A 19,653-nucleotide genomic window follows, 5' to 3' on the forward strand; every position below is an offset into this window, starting at 1 on the left:
CATATAAGATATTATAGTCCATTTTCTCATTGTCTGGGGTGACTGTGGGAAAGCAATACTTCAACCATATCTAGGCTAGTAACACGAGGACTGGGCTTTACGCTTTGTTCCTGGGGATCAAAGCTGTGTGCATGGCTCATCGTGGCAAAAGTATACTGAATAGGCTAATCCATTTTTTTATGAAATATGTTGAATTTCCAAGTGCGTTTGGGTTAGTCGGAACACCGCAAATAATTTGGGCTCCTGCTTACTTTCATAACCGTGGATAGCTGGTGAGGTTTAAGTCATATGTTTGTAAGGTTTTCGTCGTTTTCAATAAAGTATTATGATTTAGTGCAGACACTGTCGCCAGTCCTCATCGGTCCGGATCAGTGACTTGGCTGACTGTGCGACCTAGCTATCTACTTGTGTGCCTCACACAACAGGTGTATGGTACTGTGGACCAACTCGGACTGTGAAGTGGTCCGCAGCAGTGGGAGATGCTAGAACGTACCTTTCATGGTGACTTTGGCCCTTTGAGTTAGCTTCAGAGGGAACCTGTCCTTGTACCACGTGACAGTGGCCGTCGGGTCACTAGAGGTACAATGTAGTCGAATCCTGTCCCCCCGAGCCGCTGCCGTCACCACAGGATGTTTCGTAATCGTTGGGAAGTCTTCAGGTCTCTCTGAAAACGCAGTCTGACTCAAATACACAAAGAGCAACAATCTATAAGAACTTAGCTGAGGATGATGTCTGCAAGGTTTACTAAGGATTTTGCTTCACGGCTTAAGTGAGTGATTGTGCCACTTTCTAACCATTCCAGAAAAGTGACGGCTTGGAATTATGTAAGCGATTTAAAGGTCCGCACCGACTTTAGGAATAGAAAACAAGAAAGAGGCTCCACTGGCTTATGCGGGTGATTGTGCCACTTTAAAACGGCTTGGAATTATGAAAACGATTTATAGGTCTGTGCTTGGAATTATGAACACGATTTAAAGGTCTGTGCTTGGAATTATGAAAACAATTGAAAGGTCTGTGCTTGGAATTATGTGAACGATTTATAGGTCTGTGCTTGGAATTATGTCAACGATTTAATGGTCTGTGCTTGGAATTATGAACACGATTTAAAGGTCTGTGCTTGGAATTATGTAAACAATTGAAAGGTCTGTGCTTGGAATTATGTGAACGATTTATAGGTCTGTGCTTGGAATTATGTCAACGATTTATAGGTCTGTGCTTGGAATTATGTCAACGATTTATAGGTCTGTGCTTGGAATTATGTCAACGATTTAATGGTCTGTGCTTGGAATTATGAAAACGATTTTAAAGTCTGTGTTTGGAATTATGAAAACGATTTAAAGGTCTGTGTTTGGAATTATGAAAACGATTTAATGGTCTGTGCTTGAAATTATGTCAACGATGTATAGGTCTGTGCTTGGAATTATGTCAACGATTTATAGGTCTGTGCTTGGAATTATGAAAACGATTTATAGGTCTGTGTTTGGAATTATGAAAACGATTTAAAGGTCTGTGTTTGGAATTATGTCAACGATTTATAGGTCTGTGCTTGGAATTATGAACACGATTTAAAGGTCTGTGCTTGGAATTATGTCAACGATTTATAGGTCTGTGCTTGGAATTATGTCAACGATTTATAGGTCTGTGCTTGAAATTATGTCAACGATTTATAGGTCTGTGCTTGGAATTATGTCAACGATTTATAGGTCTGTGCTTGGAATTATGAAAACGATTTAAAGGTCTGTGTTTGGAATTATGAAAACGATTTAATGGTCTGTGCTTGAAATTATGTCAACGATTTATAGGTCTGTGCTTGGAATTATGTCAACGATTTATAGGTCTGTGCTTGGAATTATGAAAACGATTTAAAGGTCTGTGTTTGGAATTATGTCAACGATTTATAGGTCTGTGCTTGGAATTATGAAAACGATTTATAGGTCTGTGCTTGAAATTATGAAAACGATTTAAAGGTCTGTGCTTGGAATTATGTCAACGATTTATAGGTCTGTGCTTGGAATTATGAAAACGATTTAAAGGTCTGTGTTTGGAATTATGAAAACGATTTAATGGTCTGTGCTTGAAATTATGTCAACGATTTATAGGTCTGTGCTTGGAATTATGTCAACGATTTATAGGTCTGTGCTTGGAATTATGAAAACGATTTAAAGGTCTGTGTTTGGAATTATGTCAACGATTTATAGGTCTGTGCTTGAAATTATGTCAACGATTTATAGGTCTGTGCTTGAAATTATGAAAACGATTTAAAGGTCTGTGTTTGGAATTATGTCAACGATTTATAGGTCTGTGCTTGGAATTATGAAAACGATTTATAGGTCTGTGCTTGGAATTATGTCAACGATTTATAGGTCTGTGCTTGGAATTATGTCAACGATTTATAGGTCTGTGCTTGGAATTATGAAAACGATTTTAAAGTCTGTGTTTGGAATTATGAAAACGATTTAAAGGTCTGTGTTTGGAATTATGAAAACGATTTAATGGTCTGTGCTTGAAATTATGTAAACGATTTAAAGGTCTGCGCCGACTTAGGGAATGGAAAACCCCAAAGAGACTCCACTATCACATTCCATTATTAATGTGGATGTATTCAGGTATTAGAGCAATGCATCATGGTTGATGGTATCACGTAATCGAGTGAAACAAATCTAACATTGGTATGATGTCAGTACCGTTCTGTCTGTAAACTGTAAGTGCTGTGGCCGCTTCACTGTAGCCTAGGTCATTCTCCACAGTGCAGGAGAAGGTGCCCTCATCACGTCTCTCCTGAACTTTCCCCACCTCCAACACCGACATCCCGTCTCTCTCCTCCAGGTAGTAGGTCTGGTCAAAGTCCTGGCGGGACAGTCGCTTCCCGTTCCGTTCCCAGAACACATTGGGCTTGGGCTGTCCCACCCCGTGGCAGAAGAAGCTGACGGAGTCTCCAACTACCACTGCTTTTGCCATGGGTTTCTGGAGAATGACGCCTTTGAACTTAACTGTAGACAGAAACAACACATGTGCGCACTACGTTCATGTTGAAAATTTGAATTTGGGAGGAACTATTTAAATCTGATTTGCGGTTGAAACTTTTGTTCACAAATATTCCATCTAAACTTATTTTTCTTGCAATAGCATGTTGATCACGTGAGATAAGGCCTGAACTGAAATTTAGTGTTCTTCAAATTCAGCACCCTAACCATTAGGCTACGCACACAGTCCGAAAGTATGTCTACATTATAATATCTACATGTTACACAATTGAACATTATTCCAATTATTTTAAGGCACGGTAGCCTAAATGAAATCAGATCAGCTTTGAAGTAGGCAAAAGACACAACAGTGGATCCTTGCAGTGCTAAGGTAGACAACTGCACAGTACCGATTGAGATGCCTGGAAGCACCATGTCGCCGTGGCAATTTGATCCACATACGAAAAGCGTACTACACACAAGAAAAAACAGCTAAACTCAATTCTTTCATCACACAATACTTTTAAGAAGCTGTCATGACATGTTCTTCGACAGATAAACTACAGCATATTTTTCTTTAACTTCTTTTGAGCATTACAGTTTCTGTTCACAATAGCTCTCACTTGATTGACCTGTGCTTGTCGTAAGAGGCGGCTAACGGGATCGGGTGGTCAGGCTCGCTGACTTGGTTGACACATGTCATCGCATCCCAATTGCGTAGATCGATGCCCATGATGTTGATCACAGGATTGTCTGGTCCAGACTTGATTACTTACCGATCCATTGCGGCATTGAACAACAAACCAACCAACAAAATCTTTGTCGATTGGCATTTACACTCAAGACAGGAATTCTACACTTGGTTTCAGAATAAGAAACCTTGAGATTTTCTTGTCCCGACTCGGTTTCTTTCGGACCGATGCCAGAAACCTGGAATAATCCTGAGTGCGGCGTTATACAACAAACATACAAAGGAACATCAGAGTTCTGGACGTAGGTTCTCACCTGTCCTGTCGATCTGGATGCGGGCATCGATACTGTCCTTCCCCTTGATGTTTTCCACCTCGCACGTGTACAACGCCGACACATACACCTCCGGCAACACGAGCTGTCCTCGCCCAGTAGAAATCTCCGTTGTTTCCACATAGGTCTTGTCAACAAGCCAGCGTATCGTTGGCTTAGGCTCGCCATCTGCTGCGCATGACAGTGTGACGCTCGATCCGGGCTTCACAAAAGCATCTTTGGGAAACTCCGTAAATTCAGGCGGATATTTCCTCACTGGCAATTTTAAAATGCACATGATTAATGCACAATATTTTATGAAAGCCGAACATGGCGGAACAAAAAATGGGGTGTAAAGATATGACGTCTTGAATTATTTCATGTTCAAATATTAAATTGCATCGCTAATGGTAATGGAAGTAAAGGAGGTTCCGTTGAGATGCGTCCCTTGGGTACGCCAGAAACCAATGACTGCGGGGTCGAACACCGCGTCGCCTGAATGTTTCTAGGCTTGCCAGCACCATACATGTATTTGTGAGTTTCACCATAGTTGAGACCCGCATCACTTCCGCCATGGCCCGTGAAGATCCCGGGTAGAATAGGTCTTCAGCAACCCACGCTTGCCACAAAAGGCGACTATGCTTGTCGTAAGAGGCGACTGACGGGATCGGGTGATCAGGCTCGCTGACTTGGTTGACACATGTCATCGGTTCCCAATTGCATAGATCGATGCTCATGCTGTTGGTCACTGGATTGTCTGGTCCAGACTCGATTATTTACAGACCGCCGCCATATAGCTGGAATATGCTGAGTGCGGTGTAAAACTAAACTCACTCACTCACTCCCGCCATTCCTCTCACATTACGCAGAAACGCAGTGGTACAACTGGAGAACGCCGTTAAACCCAAATCATTCACTCACTCACTCAGAATAACGGCCTTGTTATTTATGTTATTGGTTCAATACACCATATACTGCCACTTGAAGTTGGCTTTCATTTCAGAGAACAAATATAGAATCAACCACGTCTAAAACCAAATACCGAACAAATCATACAAATGAAAAATTTAAATGAGAAATTTCCTCCAGAGTCTCGAAGATAACGTAATCACGTTCTTAAGCAATTTCCCGAACCAAGATAAAAACGTTAATCTCTTCAATCTGATGAGTGCTAAAACTGGTTACACTGCGCAATGCGGGATCATTATTTCAAGATTTGACATTAACAGCACGGGCAACAATACTCAGTGAATGTGTTTTTGCCCCATAGTTAGTTAGCACTATTAACGCTATATCACGTTAACATTAAAGAAACGGATGGGGGCCAGACAAAATTAATGGTTGATAACATGGGCAACAATCCACTGACGTACGATATATGTCATTACACATTAACACGTGTGATTGATTTAGTTTTACGCCGCTTTTTAGCAATATTCAAGCATTATCACGGCGGGGGACACCAGAAGTGGGCTTTATACACTGTACCCAAGTGGGGAATCGAACCCGGGTCTTCGGAGTGACAAGAGAATGCTTTAACCAGGTTACCCCACCGCCCCTCATTAACACGTAACAATGGCGTATCACAAGAAGACAAGAACAAGAGACTGGTTTCCACATGACGTACATTTGACGTATAGCTGAGCATCAAAGTTGTAGATGGTGCCGAACCTGTTCTCGGCCGAGCAGACATATTTGCCCATGTCGCTCACAGTAGCGTTTAGGATCCACAGCCTGCTCTCCCGTCCTGCAACAAACACAGTGACATTTGTACCACACATAGAAGAGTATTTCACGATAGTATATGCGTCTCAACGTGTAATACAGATATTGACAAAATAGATCTCTCTGGGTCCAAAATGCATGATGAGAAAGTTGTGTTGTATTATTTAAAGCCACAAATGTCTTAATTAAAGTTTCAGCAGTGAGCACATTTGTCATTTGTCATCAAGTCATTAAGTATTATTAATTATATTAAATGATAATGCTGTTCACAGGGTATGCAACAAGCGCGGTGTTTCATGTGTCAGACACTGCCCAGCTTCAATAACAGCTGTTATAGTTTAGAAGTGATCTTGTATCCAAAGAGAGAGCAGTCGCAACTTGCTGTGCAGAGTTGCGTCCCTTGGGCGCCCCCGGAGACCTGTTTGCCACTCACTCAATCACTCAGGCACTCACTCATTCACTCACGCATTCACGCACTCACCAATTCACTTCACATCCTTGTGATCGTGTACAGCACTGGCTTCAACATTAATATCTACAGATGATGCGACACAACACCCACGTCTACAACAACATACACAAACTATCTATTAATAATGTACGATCTACAGCAACACCGACCACGACAACAATAAACGCGACAACATATAGCATGCATAAAGATATAATGTGCATACATTTAGACAGATGTTGAAAAATATCAGTTGGCAAATAATGGGCGTGTACATTGTTATACGACATCACGCACATGTTACCGTAATTGACGTGTGGTGCACATGTGTAATATACTGAAGGTGTGTTGCACGTGTAAGTAAACGTAAGGGTGCGAGTAAGCATTCCTGTGATGAGTTCCACGTGTGTTCCCCGTGTCATAATAACCAAATATTTCAGAAGGTGTGTGTTGTGCTTGTTGTTTTAAGCCACAGTCAGCAATCAAAATAAAGTTATGATTTGGTGAATGTAAAAATAAATGCATAATATATTTCAGGTGAGAACGAACCTTATATATGATGAACATATAGCCTACAATGAAAGAAACAGAGTTGGCTGTTTTCATGCGCCGTGACAGTTTGGTTAAGATGAGATTTCATTAAGCAAGAGGTTCCGTTACAGCGATAGGGAAGATAGGGAGAGCGAAGTCACGAAAGTAGGTCAATGTGACAGTGAATTGTCAGAAGACCCATACTCACCACCTCGCTTGCCATACACTGTAACTGTAAGTCGAATCGGTTATCAGCGCAAGAGTACTTAATACATAAATAACATACGTCATACGAGTGTCACGATGAAATTAGGCAAACCAAACAGAATTTCTAGGTGAGATGCATACATGTTAACGCAGAGCTCGTGATCGTACGATGCATCCTCTCTCTCTCGTGGTATTTGGGACAGTGCTCCACAATTGGTGCAATTAAATTAGATGGTATGCGCATGCCGGTATTAAATGACATAAATTTATCGTCCTCTTTTCATGCAACACTGACGATCAATGAAATATTTTCAGGCGTTAATGGTCACACAAACTGTCTGAAAAAAATTCTCATTTGTTGTACTAACTGTTTACTAAGTCCTGTTACCAAGACCCGCTTAGTGGTATGTTGGATGACTGTCTAGAGATGTTGGGATCTTTGTTATCGCATACCATATACTGGGACAGGGCTTGACGACAAACCTTTTTACTTAATGAACAAAATCAACCAATGAGATGATTCATATTACAGAGTGCGCTTCTCACATCCATTCTCTTCTGCAGAGAAACCGGATGGGAGAGACAAATGAGATACAAAACGCCGGGGAATACTGTTGAATGAGTGGTGCGTTTCCAGGCAGGCAAAGGGTATTGTGGGACAACCTTGAGATTATAAAACACAAGACGTCCACACGGTCCATATCTTATGCAGCTAGTTTTAAGCCGTCAATGGATGATCATGACGGCAGCAATACTGATGTGGACATTTCAGACCGGGTCATTGTATTTAGATAACGGTTACTTCAGACATCCAGCAGTACTGTTACAGAAGGAGTCTCTCCAGCGACCCAGAAATCAATCTGTTATTTTCTGTAAATGTAGCTTTAAATAATCGTATGCGACCGGCACCATTAAATATAACTACAACATGAAATCACCGAAGACTGCCTGCAGATCACACGGAGTAACGGGCTTTGATGTTCATTCGATGTGTTGGCAGTGAATATGGACTACACGACACAACACCACGTTCCCTGTCAACCATTGATTGCTTGATTTATGTGCATAAGTTACCGCCACTTCGGCAATCCAAAACCAATTGAGGTTCACTGTCTACTTCAATGCTGTGTTTAAGCAAAACAAGACAGCGCATCTTATGAGAGTCATACAAATGGAATATTATTAAAAGTTCAAAAAGGAAAATCAATAATTGTGTGAACATGTTAGCACGAGGCAGTCAGATGTGATTTAAGTAATCTAAATAATACCAGTTACGTTCTGTCTGTTTTATGGTCTTGTCTGTTTGAACATGGTGACGCATAGACTGGTTATCTTTAGACAATGGTTTCTGGGGAATGGATTGTTAATTGAAAAGTGTAGCACGTATGCATAATCAGCTGTAAAACATTTTGCGGAACTCTCTGGCATATATCGACTCCATCTGTGGCATTCTGTACATATTATCGACGTCTAAATGTGTGATAAGTGATTATCTCTTTGTTTGTTTGTTTTTCATATCGGGCGAAACTAGCGTGTGATTATCTTGTTCGCTTCAAATTTAGAAATGTCTGATGAGAACACAAACGGTATTCAGAACAATGTTTTATTTGTCATGTACAGGAATAAAATCCACGTGGATATCCGATAACATCGATTTACCGTTTTACAGGGTGGTAACATAGATCTACCGCTCATGTGTGAGGTAACACCGATCTACCGATAAACATGGTTTCAACTGAAAACTATGATGTGGGGTCAAATTGGATTTACATATCTAAGATTATTGTAAGCATGGATCCTAGATTTCAGTATGTCATTTCATCTTGTGGATCCAATATCTGCTATTGACAGGTGTTGTGTTCGGGTCAATGACTCGTTCCATGATTTGCAAAATGGTTTATTGGTACAATGAAAACCATTTAACGGTTACTCATGTATTAAGTGCATAAGGTTAGATTAAAGTGACTGTTTGCCTAAAGAGGGGTTACCATATTATTTATCCAGTTTTAAATGGATACAATTTCAAATTATGAATCTACGTTTAAGTAAAGTTGTGCATTTTTGTGACCCTTAGCAAAGTGTGAGTAGTATATAAGCGGTGTTATAACATAACGTTGTGAATATCAAAAAGTTACCCAAATATCTGTATTTTTGACGACAACCTATCTCGCTCTTGTATAACACATAAAACTGGCCAGGTAGAAATAGAAGGTGTAAGCTGATATCGGTAATAAAAGGAAGACGTCATATCTGACAGAATCGTGCATTCTTCAACTGAGCCCAAAGGCAGGATGCGCTAATTTAATTGAACAATACTGTCTAACTGCCGTCGGTTTAGTCTTCCAGATGGAAATAGTACAGTTGATTGCTGGAATAGGAACTTTTTATCATACATGTTCAGACATAATGAGACATTATCGAGGGATATCTCCTAAACTTTATTTTCCTGCTTATTAAGCTGAGGAATTGACAAATACCTTTACTTTTACTAAGATATACAAGCTTTATTTATAAACGATTTTGATCCCAGTAAATTCGTCGAATCACAACCTACAGACCCGTCATCACACTGTTTAATCAATTTTGGGTAACAGTAGTAATACCCTCAATTCCAGATTCTAAGTTACAACAGTATTTTTCTTTGTTCGTTTGTCTTTTGTTGCCCGTAAAACCCAGAAAAACAAAATGTTCTCAATATTGCGGTCTGAAAATAATGGACGAGTTGGTTAAGTGGTTGATATCATCACCAGAGAGTCCAGGGACTGAAGCTCATGTTACGATGACACTGAGCTTACCATCCGAACCGTTACGTCACCTAGCAACGTCACACAGCACTAAAGGGATGTGGAACAACGCCAAGTATCTCAAAGATGTCTATTGATTGATACCACTGAAGGGGGTACCTGGTAGCGGATTCCCGGATTCATTTCAGGTAAGTATCCACTAATAAGTTGCCAGATGAGCCAAGTTCCACTCCTTCAGACAGCGGGACACACGGCCAGCCAATACACAGTGCTTGTCCAGCCGATCCACATTTATCTTAATTTAAGTTATCCCTGAATAAGACATCAGGATTTTCTTCGTATGTTATTCAAGAATAATGCAAACTGGTTAACCTGACGGACCGTAATTATGTTACCATTGATCATGCCACGTCTGTCATGTCAATTTGTTGTTTCAGAGTTCCACGATTTTTTAAGAATAAACGATTTGGTTGCCATTATCTTGATGAATATCTGGAATTGTCGGAACTAATTTTTATATTTTAACAGTCACGATTTAACAAGTTCGCATCTCCTAAGAAAACAAGTGTCACTCGAAACCTCATCGTATGATTTGTGAAATTGTAAACTCAATGTCGGCTACGACAGCTGATTGAACGGTATGACATCAACAATTAAACGTCTTCAAATAATTCTATCTGCTGTACAAGCTAACAAACTAATATGTTTGATTATATATCACAACGATGTTCAAATGAAAGCAATGAGATGACTCTTTCAATCGGGAAACAACTACGTAACCATTCTTGAATCATCTGACAAGTGTATCACGACTAGGAGAGTGTATCACGACTAGGAGAGTGTATCACGACTAGGAGAGTGTATCACGACTAGGAGAGTGTATCACGACTAGGAGAGTGTATCACGACTAGGAGAGTGTATCACGACTAGGAGAGTGTATCACGACTAGGAGATATTTTTTAATTTTGTTTCCAGAACCTTTCAATGGATCTGCCCACGATGACATTCATAAAGGTATCACGTGACATCACTCGCCTTCGAATACGCCTTGCTGCGTGCCTGTGAGCGCGTGGCTCATCAGACAACTACCTTATATGCGCTTGCTAGACCAGTTATAACTTCATTTATTATTGTAATTATAAACCTCCTTTGACGTCTTTTTATTGTTCAGAACAAGGTTTATTTGCTCTCAGCAAGTATCCGAACAGAGTCAAAGCCGAGAGTGACTTTGAATATCCACATGGAGGTTTTACTTTCAAGTAAAACGTAGTCTGATGTTTTACCTCTTTCGTGTTAGATGAAAGGTTTGAGTCGGAATCTTTAGTAAGACCTGCTTTGAGGTTTTACTTTAACTGTTTCACTTCATTCGCTTTGATACTGTCCTGGTTAGAAGTCAAGATTTTCAAACATTACAGTTCTATGATGTGAATCGAACCTGCAACCACACATGTAATATTTAGTATTGTAATCTTGTGTTACGTGACAGATGATGAAGTAAAGGTTCACTGAACACAAGGTTTGTTACGTCACTCACTGCTTTGGGGACGTGCAATTCACGCAATGCACTTGCTACAATTTTAGTGTGTACATGACGACTCCATTTTACGGTTTGGGTATAGGTATCAAATATACACATATACGTATTTGATGGTTCGTGGTGATGTGCGTCTTCCAATGTGCAATACATGCCATATCGCCGATCACATGCTGTGATATTAATGTGTATTACATACGTCCATTCTATACAAGGGGTATTGGTATCAAATATGCAAAACATTTGATGGTTTCTGGCAACGTGAGTGGCTAACTGGTTGGTGCACGTGCAATACACGCATTGACGTTGCTGTAGTTCTATGATGTGAAAGAAGGTTTGACCTTTAAAGTATGTGTACAGGTATACATTCGTGTATCTCATGAATGTGTGTCTCAGTCCTTGCAGATGTCAGTTTACGACACTCGAATTCGGTTTTCTAAGAGCACTGAGACCTCATTCATTCTCGTGTTGAGAACCTCTCGGTTCTTGAGTTCTCTGACAGTCTACGTCTACAGTATCACTGAATGATGCATGGTGAGTTACGTCTACATTATCACTGAATGATGCATGCTGAGTTACGTCTACAGTATCACTGAACGATGCATGGTGAGTGACTTCTACAGTATCACTGAACGATGCATGTTGAGTTACCTCTACAGTATCACTGAATGATGCACAGTGAGTTACATCTAGAGTATCACTGAATGATGCATGTTGAGTTACTTCTAGAGTATCACTGAATGATGCATGGTGAGTTACGTCTACATTATCACTGAATGGTGCATGGTGAGTGACTTCTACAGTATCACTGAACGATGCATGTTGAGCTACTTCTACATTATCACTGAATTATGCATGGTGAGTTACTTCTACAGTACCACTGAATGATGCATGTTGAGTTACGTCTACATTATCACTGAATGATGCATGGTGAGTTACTTCTAGAGTATCACTGAATGATGCATGTTGAGTTACTTCTAGAGTATCACTGAATGATGCATGTTGAGTTACGTCTACATTATCACTGAATGGTGCATGGTGAGTCACGTCTACAGTATCACTGAACGATGCATGTTGAGTTACTTCTACAGTATCACTGAATGATGTACAGTGAGTTACTTCTAGAGTATCACTGAATGATGCATGTTGAGTTACTTCTAGGGTATCAATGAATGATGCATGGTGAGTTACGTCTACATTATCACTGAATGATGCATGGTGAGTGACTTCTACAGTATCACTGAACGATGCATGTTGAGTTACTTCTACATTATCACTGAATTATGCATGGTGAGTTACTTCTACAGTATCAATGAATGATGCATGGTGAGTCACGTCTACAGTATCACTGAATGGTACATAGTGAGTTCCTTCTACATTATCACTGAATGATGCATGGTGAGTTACTTCTACAGTATAAATGAATGATGCATGTTGAGTTACTTCTACAGGATCTCTGAATGATGCATGGTGAGTCATGTCTACAATATCACTGAATGATGCATGGTGAGTTACTTCTGCAGTATCACTGAATGATGCATGGTGAGTTACGTCTACATTACTACTGAATGATGCATGTTGAGTTACATCAAGAGTATCACTGAATGATGCATGTTGAATTAAGTCTACATTACCACTGAATGATGCATGTTGAGTTATCTAACGACGTACGTCCACATTGTCACTGAATGGTGCATTTTCGAGTTATCTGATGTCAAGCATCTTCATTATCTTATATACATGATGATCTCTCTGACGGCCTACGTCTACAGTATCACTGAATAATGTATGTTGAGTTATCTGACGGCCTACGTCTACAGTATCACTGAATAATGTATGTTGAGTTATCTGACGGCCTACGTCTACAGTATCACTGAATAATGTATGTTGAATTATCTGACGGCCTACGTCTACAGTATCACTGGATAATGTATGTTGAGTTATCTGACGGCCTACGTCTACAGTATCACTGAATAATGTATGTTGAGTTATCTGACGGCCTACGTCTACAGTATCACTGAATAATGTATGTTGAATTATCTGACGGCCTACGTCTACAGTATCACTGAATAATGTATGTTGAGTTATCTGACGGCCTACGTCTACAGTATCACTGAATAATGTATGTTGAGTTATCTGACGGCCTACGTCTACAGTATCACTGAATAATGTATGTTGAGTTATCTGACGGCCTACGTCTACAGTATCACTGAATAATGTATGTTGAGTTATCTGACGGCCTACGTCTACAGGTATCACTGAAAAATGTATGTTGAGTTATCTGACGGCCTACGTCTACAGTATCACTGAATAATGTATGTTGAGTTATCTGACGGCCTACGTCTACAGTATCACTGAGAAAAAATGTATGTTGAGTTATCTGACGACCTACGTCTACAGTATCACTGAATAATGTATGTTGAGTTATCTGACGGCCTACGTCTACAGTATCACTGAAAAATGTATGTTGAGTTATCTGACGGCCTACGTCTACAGTATCACTGAATAATGTATGTTGAGTTATCTGACGGCCTACGTCTACAGTTTCACTGAAAAATGTATGTTGAATTATCTGACGGCCTACGTCTACAGTATCACTGAATAATGTATCTTGAGTTATCTGACGGCCTACGTCTACAGTTTCACCGAAAAATGTATGTTGAATTATCTGACGGCCTACGTCTACAGTATCACTGAATAATGTATGTTGAGTTATCTGACGGCCTACGTCTACAGTTTCACTGAATAATGTATGTTGAGTTATCTGACGGCCTACGTCTACGTTATCACAGAATAATAATGCATAGTGAGTTGACGGGCGACTATGTTTGACAACAGACCGTCCAGCTAGCGCTGCAATGTTCTACTTGAGCCTTACCGATCTGCGTGATGACAAACTTGTTGTTCTCCTGGAGGGGGATGTTGTTCTTGTGCCATTTGATGATGGGGATTGGATTTCCCGACGCCTCGCAGATGAAGGAGGTATTGGAGCCAGTCTCTACTGACGTCAGAGTTGGGTTACGGGTGAAGGATGGGTACCCAGATGGAATTTCTGTAAACGCGGACCAGGTGTCCGTTAATCGATATGAACATGTGTTGCAAACTACAACAATATTTTCAACATACTTTTACTGAAGGACTGACTGACAGCTTGTAACGTCTTTACTCATACTTTGATTCCACTTCAAAGATCGATGCTCATGATGTCAATCACTAGTTTCAGTAGATTGTCAGATCCAGACGCAACTACTTACAGACCGCGATCATACATATGGAGTATTGCAGAGTGTGGCGGAGAACAAAAACATATTTGAATTCAGTTTCGATTTGTGGCCCACATTTGAGAATATGCTGATAACTGTGGGAGATATCTACTCTCATTAGAAGTATTCTCTATCAGGAACAAACGGGCTTTAGAATGCCGTGCAGCTGTATAGGTTTGGGACTATGAACAAAGATCAGAATAAAAACTCATAAAAATATGTTTTCCACATAACATTATTGAGTGAGTGAGTGAGTTTAGTGTTTTGCCGCTCATGGCAACATTCCAGGAATATCACGGCGGGGGACACCAGAAATGGGCTTCACACATTGTGCCCATGTGTGGAATCGAACCCGGGTCTTCGGCGTGACGAGCCAACGCTTTAACCACTAGGCTACTCCACCGCCCCAACATAACACTAAATTGAGCTAAAGTGATTCTTGTTTCCAAAAGAAATATGAGCACACCTCCAGACATATAGATATAGGTCTGTGATAAACACACGTGTCCGGCATAAACACACGTGTCAAGATAAACCCACGTGCCAGACATGACGGGCACAAACACAAGTGCGTGACATAAACAGAGTTCCACAGCTACTCACCCGCCTGATCGTATACCTCCAGTTTTGCACTTTTTGTGTACAATGTATTATTTACATTTAGTATACAGTCATACGTGCCGGTGTCACGTGGCCGAGCCGATTTGATCCTTAATATTGACGTCCCGTTATCTATTTTATATTGAAATCTTGATAACCGCCTGGTAATCCGTTTTGGACCTTTCTTCCAGTATACTGTATACCCTGGCTCTCCAACGATTTTGCAAGAGAAGGTCACAGCCAGCTTGGCAGCAATCTTTGTGTCACGTGGTCCCAGCAGGATCCGCGGATAGTCCATGTCAGGGAGGAAGGCAACATCTGAGCGTCTTCCAATTCCCTCGTCAGCGAAAGCAGCAACCTGTACGAAATAGTACTGCTCTGGACGCAAACTACGGATAATGTCTACTCGGTTCCGAGTTCCCACTGAATCAAGGAATCTCTGCCCTGGAACAGGCTGGAACTTGTAGTCGATTGGAGTGTAGTACACGCGGTAACCTTGGACGGCGTACTCCGTCCTGCCCCTCTGAACCCAGCGAACTTTGGAGGAATAAGGTCCGGTCCTGTTGATATGTGTGATATCCACGACCCCAAGATCTGGAATAAACCGATTCGATATTTTCTAAATGTAAAATTTATTTTTCTATTTAATAACATTTGATGCATTAGTAGTCTATTCGCTTAATGTTACAATAATAGTACATATATCATAGATTAGGACACTCATAAATTTGAAAAATCAACTGCTTTGTTTGAAGTTTTCTGGTTTGGATTGATTGATTGAGTTTAGTTTTACGCCGCACTCAGCAATATTCCAGCTATATGGTGGCGGTCTGTACATATTCGAGTCTGGACCAGACAATCACGCGATCAATAGCATGAGCATCGATCCACGCAATTGGGATACGATGACCCGTGTCAACCAAGTCAGCGAGGCTGACCACCCGATCCCGTTAGTTGCCTCTTACGACAAGTATGGGTTACTGAAGAGCAATTCTAACCCGGATCTTCATGGGTTTCTGATTTGGAGACACACATAAGAGCAAACCTAGAGATGCTCGAAGCGGTTCTTAGTGTCACTGAAACCGTCTAAGCAACAAACTGTTTGAGCATGCAAGAAGACCTGTGGGGCATAGCTCTGCTATAAGGATTGTCTGTACCTGGTCCGTCTAGTGTGGCTTCAAGACTGCTGCTCCATGGTCCGGTGCCAGACGGGTTGTAGGCTCGCAGCCGGAAGGAGTACGTGGAATGGGTCTCCAGGTTGTCGATTATAGTGGGTCCAGACTCCAGGTCCCTCACATACATGTCACTGAAGGGGTCCGGCTGGCGGAAGTACTGCACCTCGTAATTGAGGGTATGGTCCAGTGCAGCCTTTGGAGAGTGGACGTACCACTCCAGTCTCACGGACGCGTCGTACTCCACACTCGCGGTCAACAGCTCTGGTGACCAGTCTGGGACTATAACAGAAAGGGTTTTATTGATGAACAGCAAGTCATCGTCAGACTCCATTCGTGTATTTGATATATAGGTAGTATACAGGAACTTACATCTCCATGCATTCTGATATTACATTTATATCAACATGAGTCTAAATGAGTTCGAAGCTCGTGTTAACACGAGGATGCGATTCTATATAAACTCATTCTCTCACACATTTAAATAATTATCAATGCCTTGGGCGTAAAACGTACAGATAATGAGTAATTAAATGCCAATAGTAAGGTGATGCCATGATAACCAATGACGTCACAATGATTTAGGAAGCGTCATGCTGCCAAGTCAGTTATCTGCAATCACTTGATTTCTCCTAAGCATTGTCTCATGTTTTGGACGATAGCTATTACTCATTCAAATGTTACACAGCAGTTGAGTCATTCTTGTTGTCCTTAACAACCTGGACACATCTTGCGCAGTGGCTAACAAATGCGTTGGAAACATTTAAGAGAGAAATTCATCATGCAACATCCAATCGATGGTATCTTCCATGGGCGGATAGCGCTTTAAAACAGTTACCTGTTGGCCTGTATGGCCGTGAATATAAATATAATAGTCCCTGACACGATCACCTGTCAGAGGGGATATTGTGATGACACGATCACCTGTCAGAGAGGGACTCATATTGTGATGACACGATCACCTGTCAGAGGGACTCATATTGTGATGACACGATCACCTGTCAGAGGGATTCATATTGTGATGACACGATCACCTGTCAGAGGGATTCATATTGTGATGACACGATCACCTGTCAGAGGGATTCATATTGCCGTCGAGTAGTCATTTGTCAGTGGAACTGATATTGTAATGACACGATCACCTGTCAGTGGGACTGATATTGTAATGACACGATCACCTGTCAGTGCGACTGATATTGTAATGACACGATCACCTGTCAGTGGATTGATATTGTGACACGATCAGTCAGTGGGACTGATATTGTAATGACACGATCACCTGTCAGTGCGACTGATATTGTGATGACACGATCACCTGTCAGTGGGATTGATATTGTAATGACACGATCACCTGTCAGTGGGACTGATATTGTAATGACACGATCACCTGTCAGTGCGACTGATATTGTAATGACACGATCACCTGTCAGTGCGACTGATATTGTAATGACACGATCACCTGTCAGTGGGACTGATATTGTAATGACACGATCACCTGTCAGTGCGACTGATATTGTAATGACACGATCACCCTGTCAGTGGACTGATATTGTAATGACACGATCACCGGTCAGTGCGACTGATATTGTAATGACACGATCATTGACTGATGACACGATCACCTGTCAGTGGGATTGATATTGTAATGACACGATCACCTGTCAGTGCGACTGATATTGTAATGACACGATCACCTGTCAGTGCGACTGATATTGTGATGACACGATCACCTGTCAGTGGGATTGATATTGTGATGACACGATCATCTGTCAGATTGATATTGTAATGACACGATCACCTGTTGCGACTGATATTGTGATGACACGATCACCTGTCAGATGGATTGATATTGTCACCGAGCAGTCATTTGTCAGTGCGACTGATATTGTGATGACAACAGCCTGTCAGATGGACTGATAATGGGATGACACAGTCATCTGTCAGAGGGTGGTTAACGTAGTGCCAGAGACTAATACATTGATGACTCAGTCACCCTTTTCAGGGAATCATATTGTGTTGACATACAGGAGCGGGTGTTGTGATGACATAGTTAATTGTCAGAGGCCCTGGTATTGGTAGTTGACACCGTTATCTGCTGGAGGGGTGGACATTATAATGTATAAGGTAGATATTATGAAGACACGGGTACCTTTCGGAGGCGTTGATATTGTGATGGCCCGACTCAGTTTCCCTTCGGCTGTGTCAGAGAACGCCCGAATCTGTACAGTGTACGTGGAGTCCTCCTCGAGTGACGTCAGAAGATCGGAGCCTCCCCTACCGAGCACCTGGTGTTGCCTAGTAACAGGGGGACTCGCATCCCGACTCAGCTTGGTATACAGGATCTGGGAGCCCTTAATGTAGACGCGGGAGGCGCGGTCGTCTGGGAGCTGCCACTGGAAAGCTATGGTAGAGTAGTTGAATGACCTCGCCTGGACCTCGGATGGAGCATCAGGAACTAAAAGAAACAATGTGACATTTTGGAGTAACATAATTGTTCACACTCGAATTGTTAATGCAGATGAAGCAATGATGACAGAAAGTTCAAAAGGTATGCGCAGATCACAGATGACACGTGAAGATCGGGGTTAGAAATTGTCTTCAGCGAACATGTAAGGCGACTGATGGGATCGGGTGGTAGGGATTGCTGACTTGCCTTACACAATTGTCAGAATTTATGTGATTATTCAGTCTTCCTGTGAAAACAGTGAATGTATTGCCATTGCATTGTATATACAGCCGAAAAGACGACAGCTTGTTCAGTGTCGGCCGGTGACCGTGTTTCACAACAATCCATCCAACTGTCCTTTGCAAAAGGGGAGCTAACTCTAATCAATAGAACGTCCCCTTTGTTCTCCGTTTGCCGTCCTGTCAAGACGTTTAGAATGAAGTCCCACTCAGCAACTAAACGAAACAAGGTAAACTTTCGGCCAAATCAATAATTATTACGTTTTTCAACCTAGAAAAGAGACTATAAACTGCAGATGTCCACAAGCACAGATCTGGAATCAAACCGCGCCTGCTAGCAGTGTGGCTAAGCATAATTCGCGTTTATGCTTACATGGTTTTCTTACCTATGCGGGTGATGAGACCCCGTGTAAAATTTTTTTTTATTTTCACAATGTGCAATTCCGTGATTCTCGACATTGATTGGTCGATCGTATATTAGTACATTTTCACTGGATGCCAGAAATCCTTTCACACCACTACGTTCATTAATAATATTTCACCAATTCATTGGTGAACTGGCCGTGCTGTAATTGCACTGATTCGAATTTAAAATAGAACAACAAAAAAACATACAGGAGTTTGATGCTAATTTAATGCTTTATTTGACATTTCGTTGATGAAATGGCGTCGTTTACTTAACAACATGTTTTGTAATATAAAATTGTCCAAAAGTTAGAAAATCGTCTTTTGCAAACAAACATGGCAACCCAGTTAACGCCAATCAAAGTCCGTGA

General features: G+C 41.3%; 1 protein-coding gene across 1 annotated transcript in view; it reads right to left on the minus strand.

Annotated features, from left to right (window-relative positions):
• Positions 1 to 19,653, minus strand: part of LOC124260772 (phosphatidylinositol phosphatase PTPRQ-like) — a 49,296-nt gene that overhangs the window by 1,743 nt on the left and 27,900 nt on the right. The window contains exons 20-28 of the mRNA XM_046695090.1: positions 18,342 to 18,647; positions 16,178 to 16,474; positions 15,024 to 15,614; positions 14,036 to 14,209; positions 6,881 to 6,904; positions 5,593 to 5,712; positions 3,969 to 4,241; positions 2,685 to 2,990; positions 494 to 664 (exon numbers count right to left, since the gene is read on the minus strand). Of these exons, the coding sequence (XP_046551046.1) occupies positions 494 to 664; positions 2,685 to 2,990; positions 3,969 to 4,241; positions 5,593 to 5,712; positions 6,881 to 6,904; positions 14,036 to 14,209; positions 15,024 to 15,614; positions 16,178 to 16,474; positions 18,342 to 18,647 (2,262 nt within the window). The remainder of the gene's footprint in view (positions 1 to 493; positions 665 to 2,684; positions 2,991 to 3,968; positions 4,242 to 5,592; positions 5,713 to 6,880; positions 6,905 to 14,035; positions 14,210 to 15,023; positions 15,615 to 16,177; positions 16,475 to 18,341; positions 18,648 to 19,653) is intronic.

Source organism: Haliotis rubra, unplaced genomic scaffold, assembly GCF_003918875.1.
Source record: "Haliotis rubra isolate DU_JTF1 unplaced genomic scaffold, ASM391887v1 Scf775, whole genome shotgun sequence".
NCBI lineage: Eukaryota > Metazoa > Mollusca > Gastropoda > Lepetellida > Haliotidae > Haliotis > Haliotis rubra.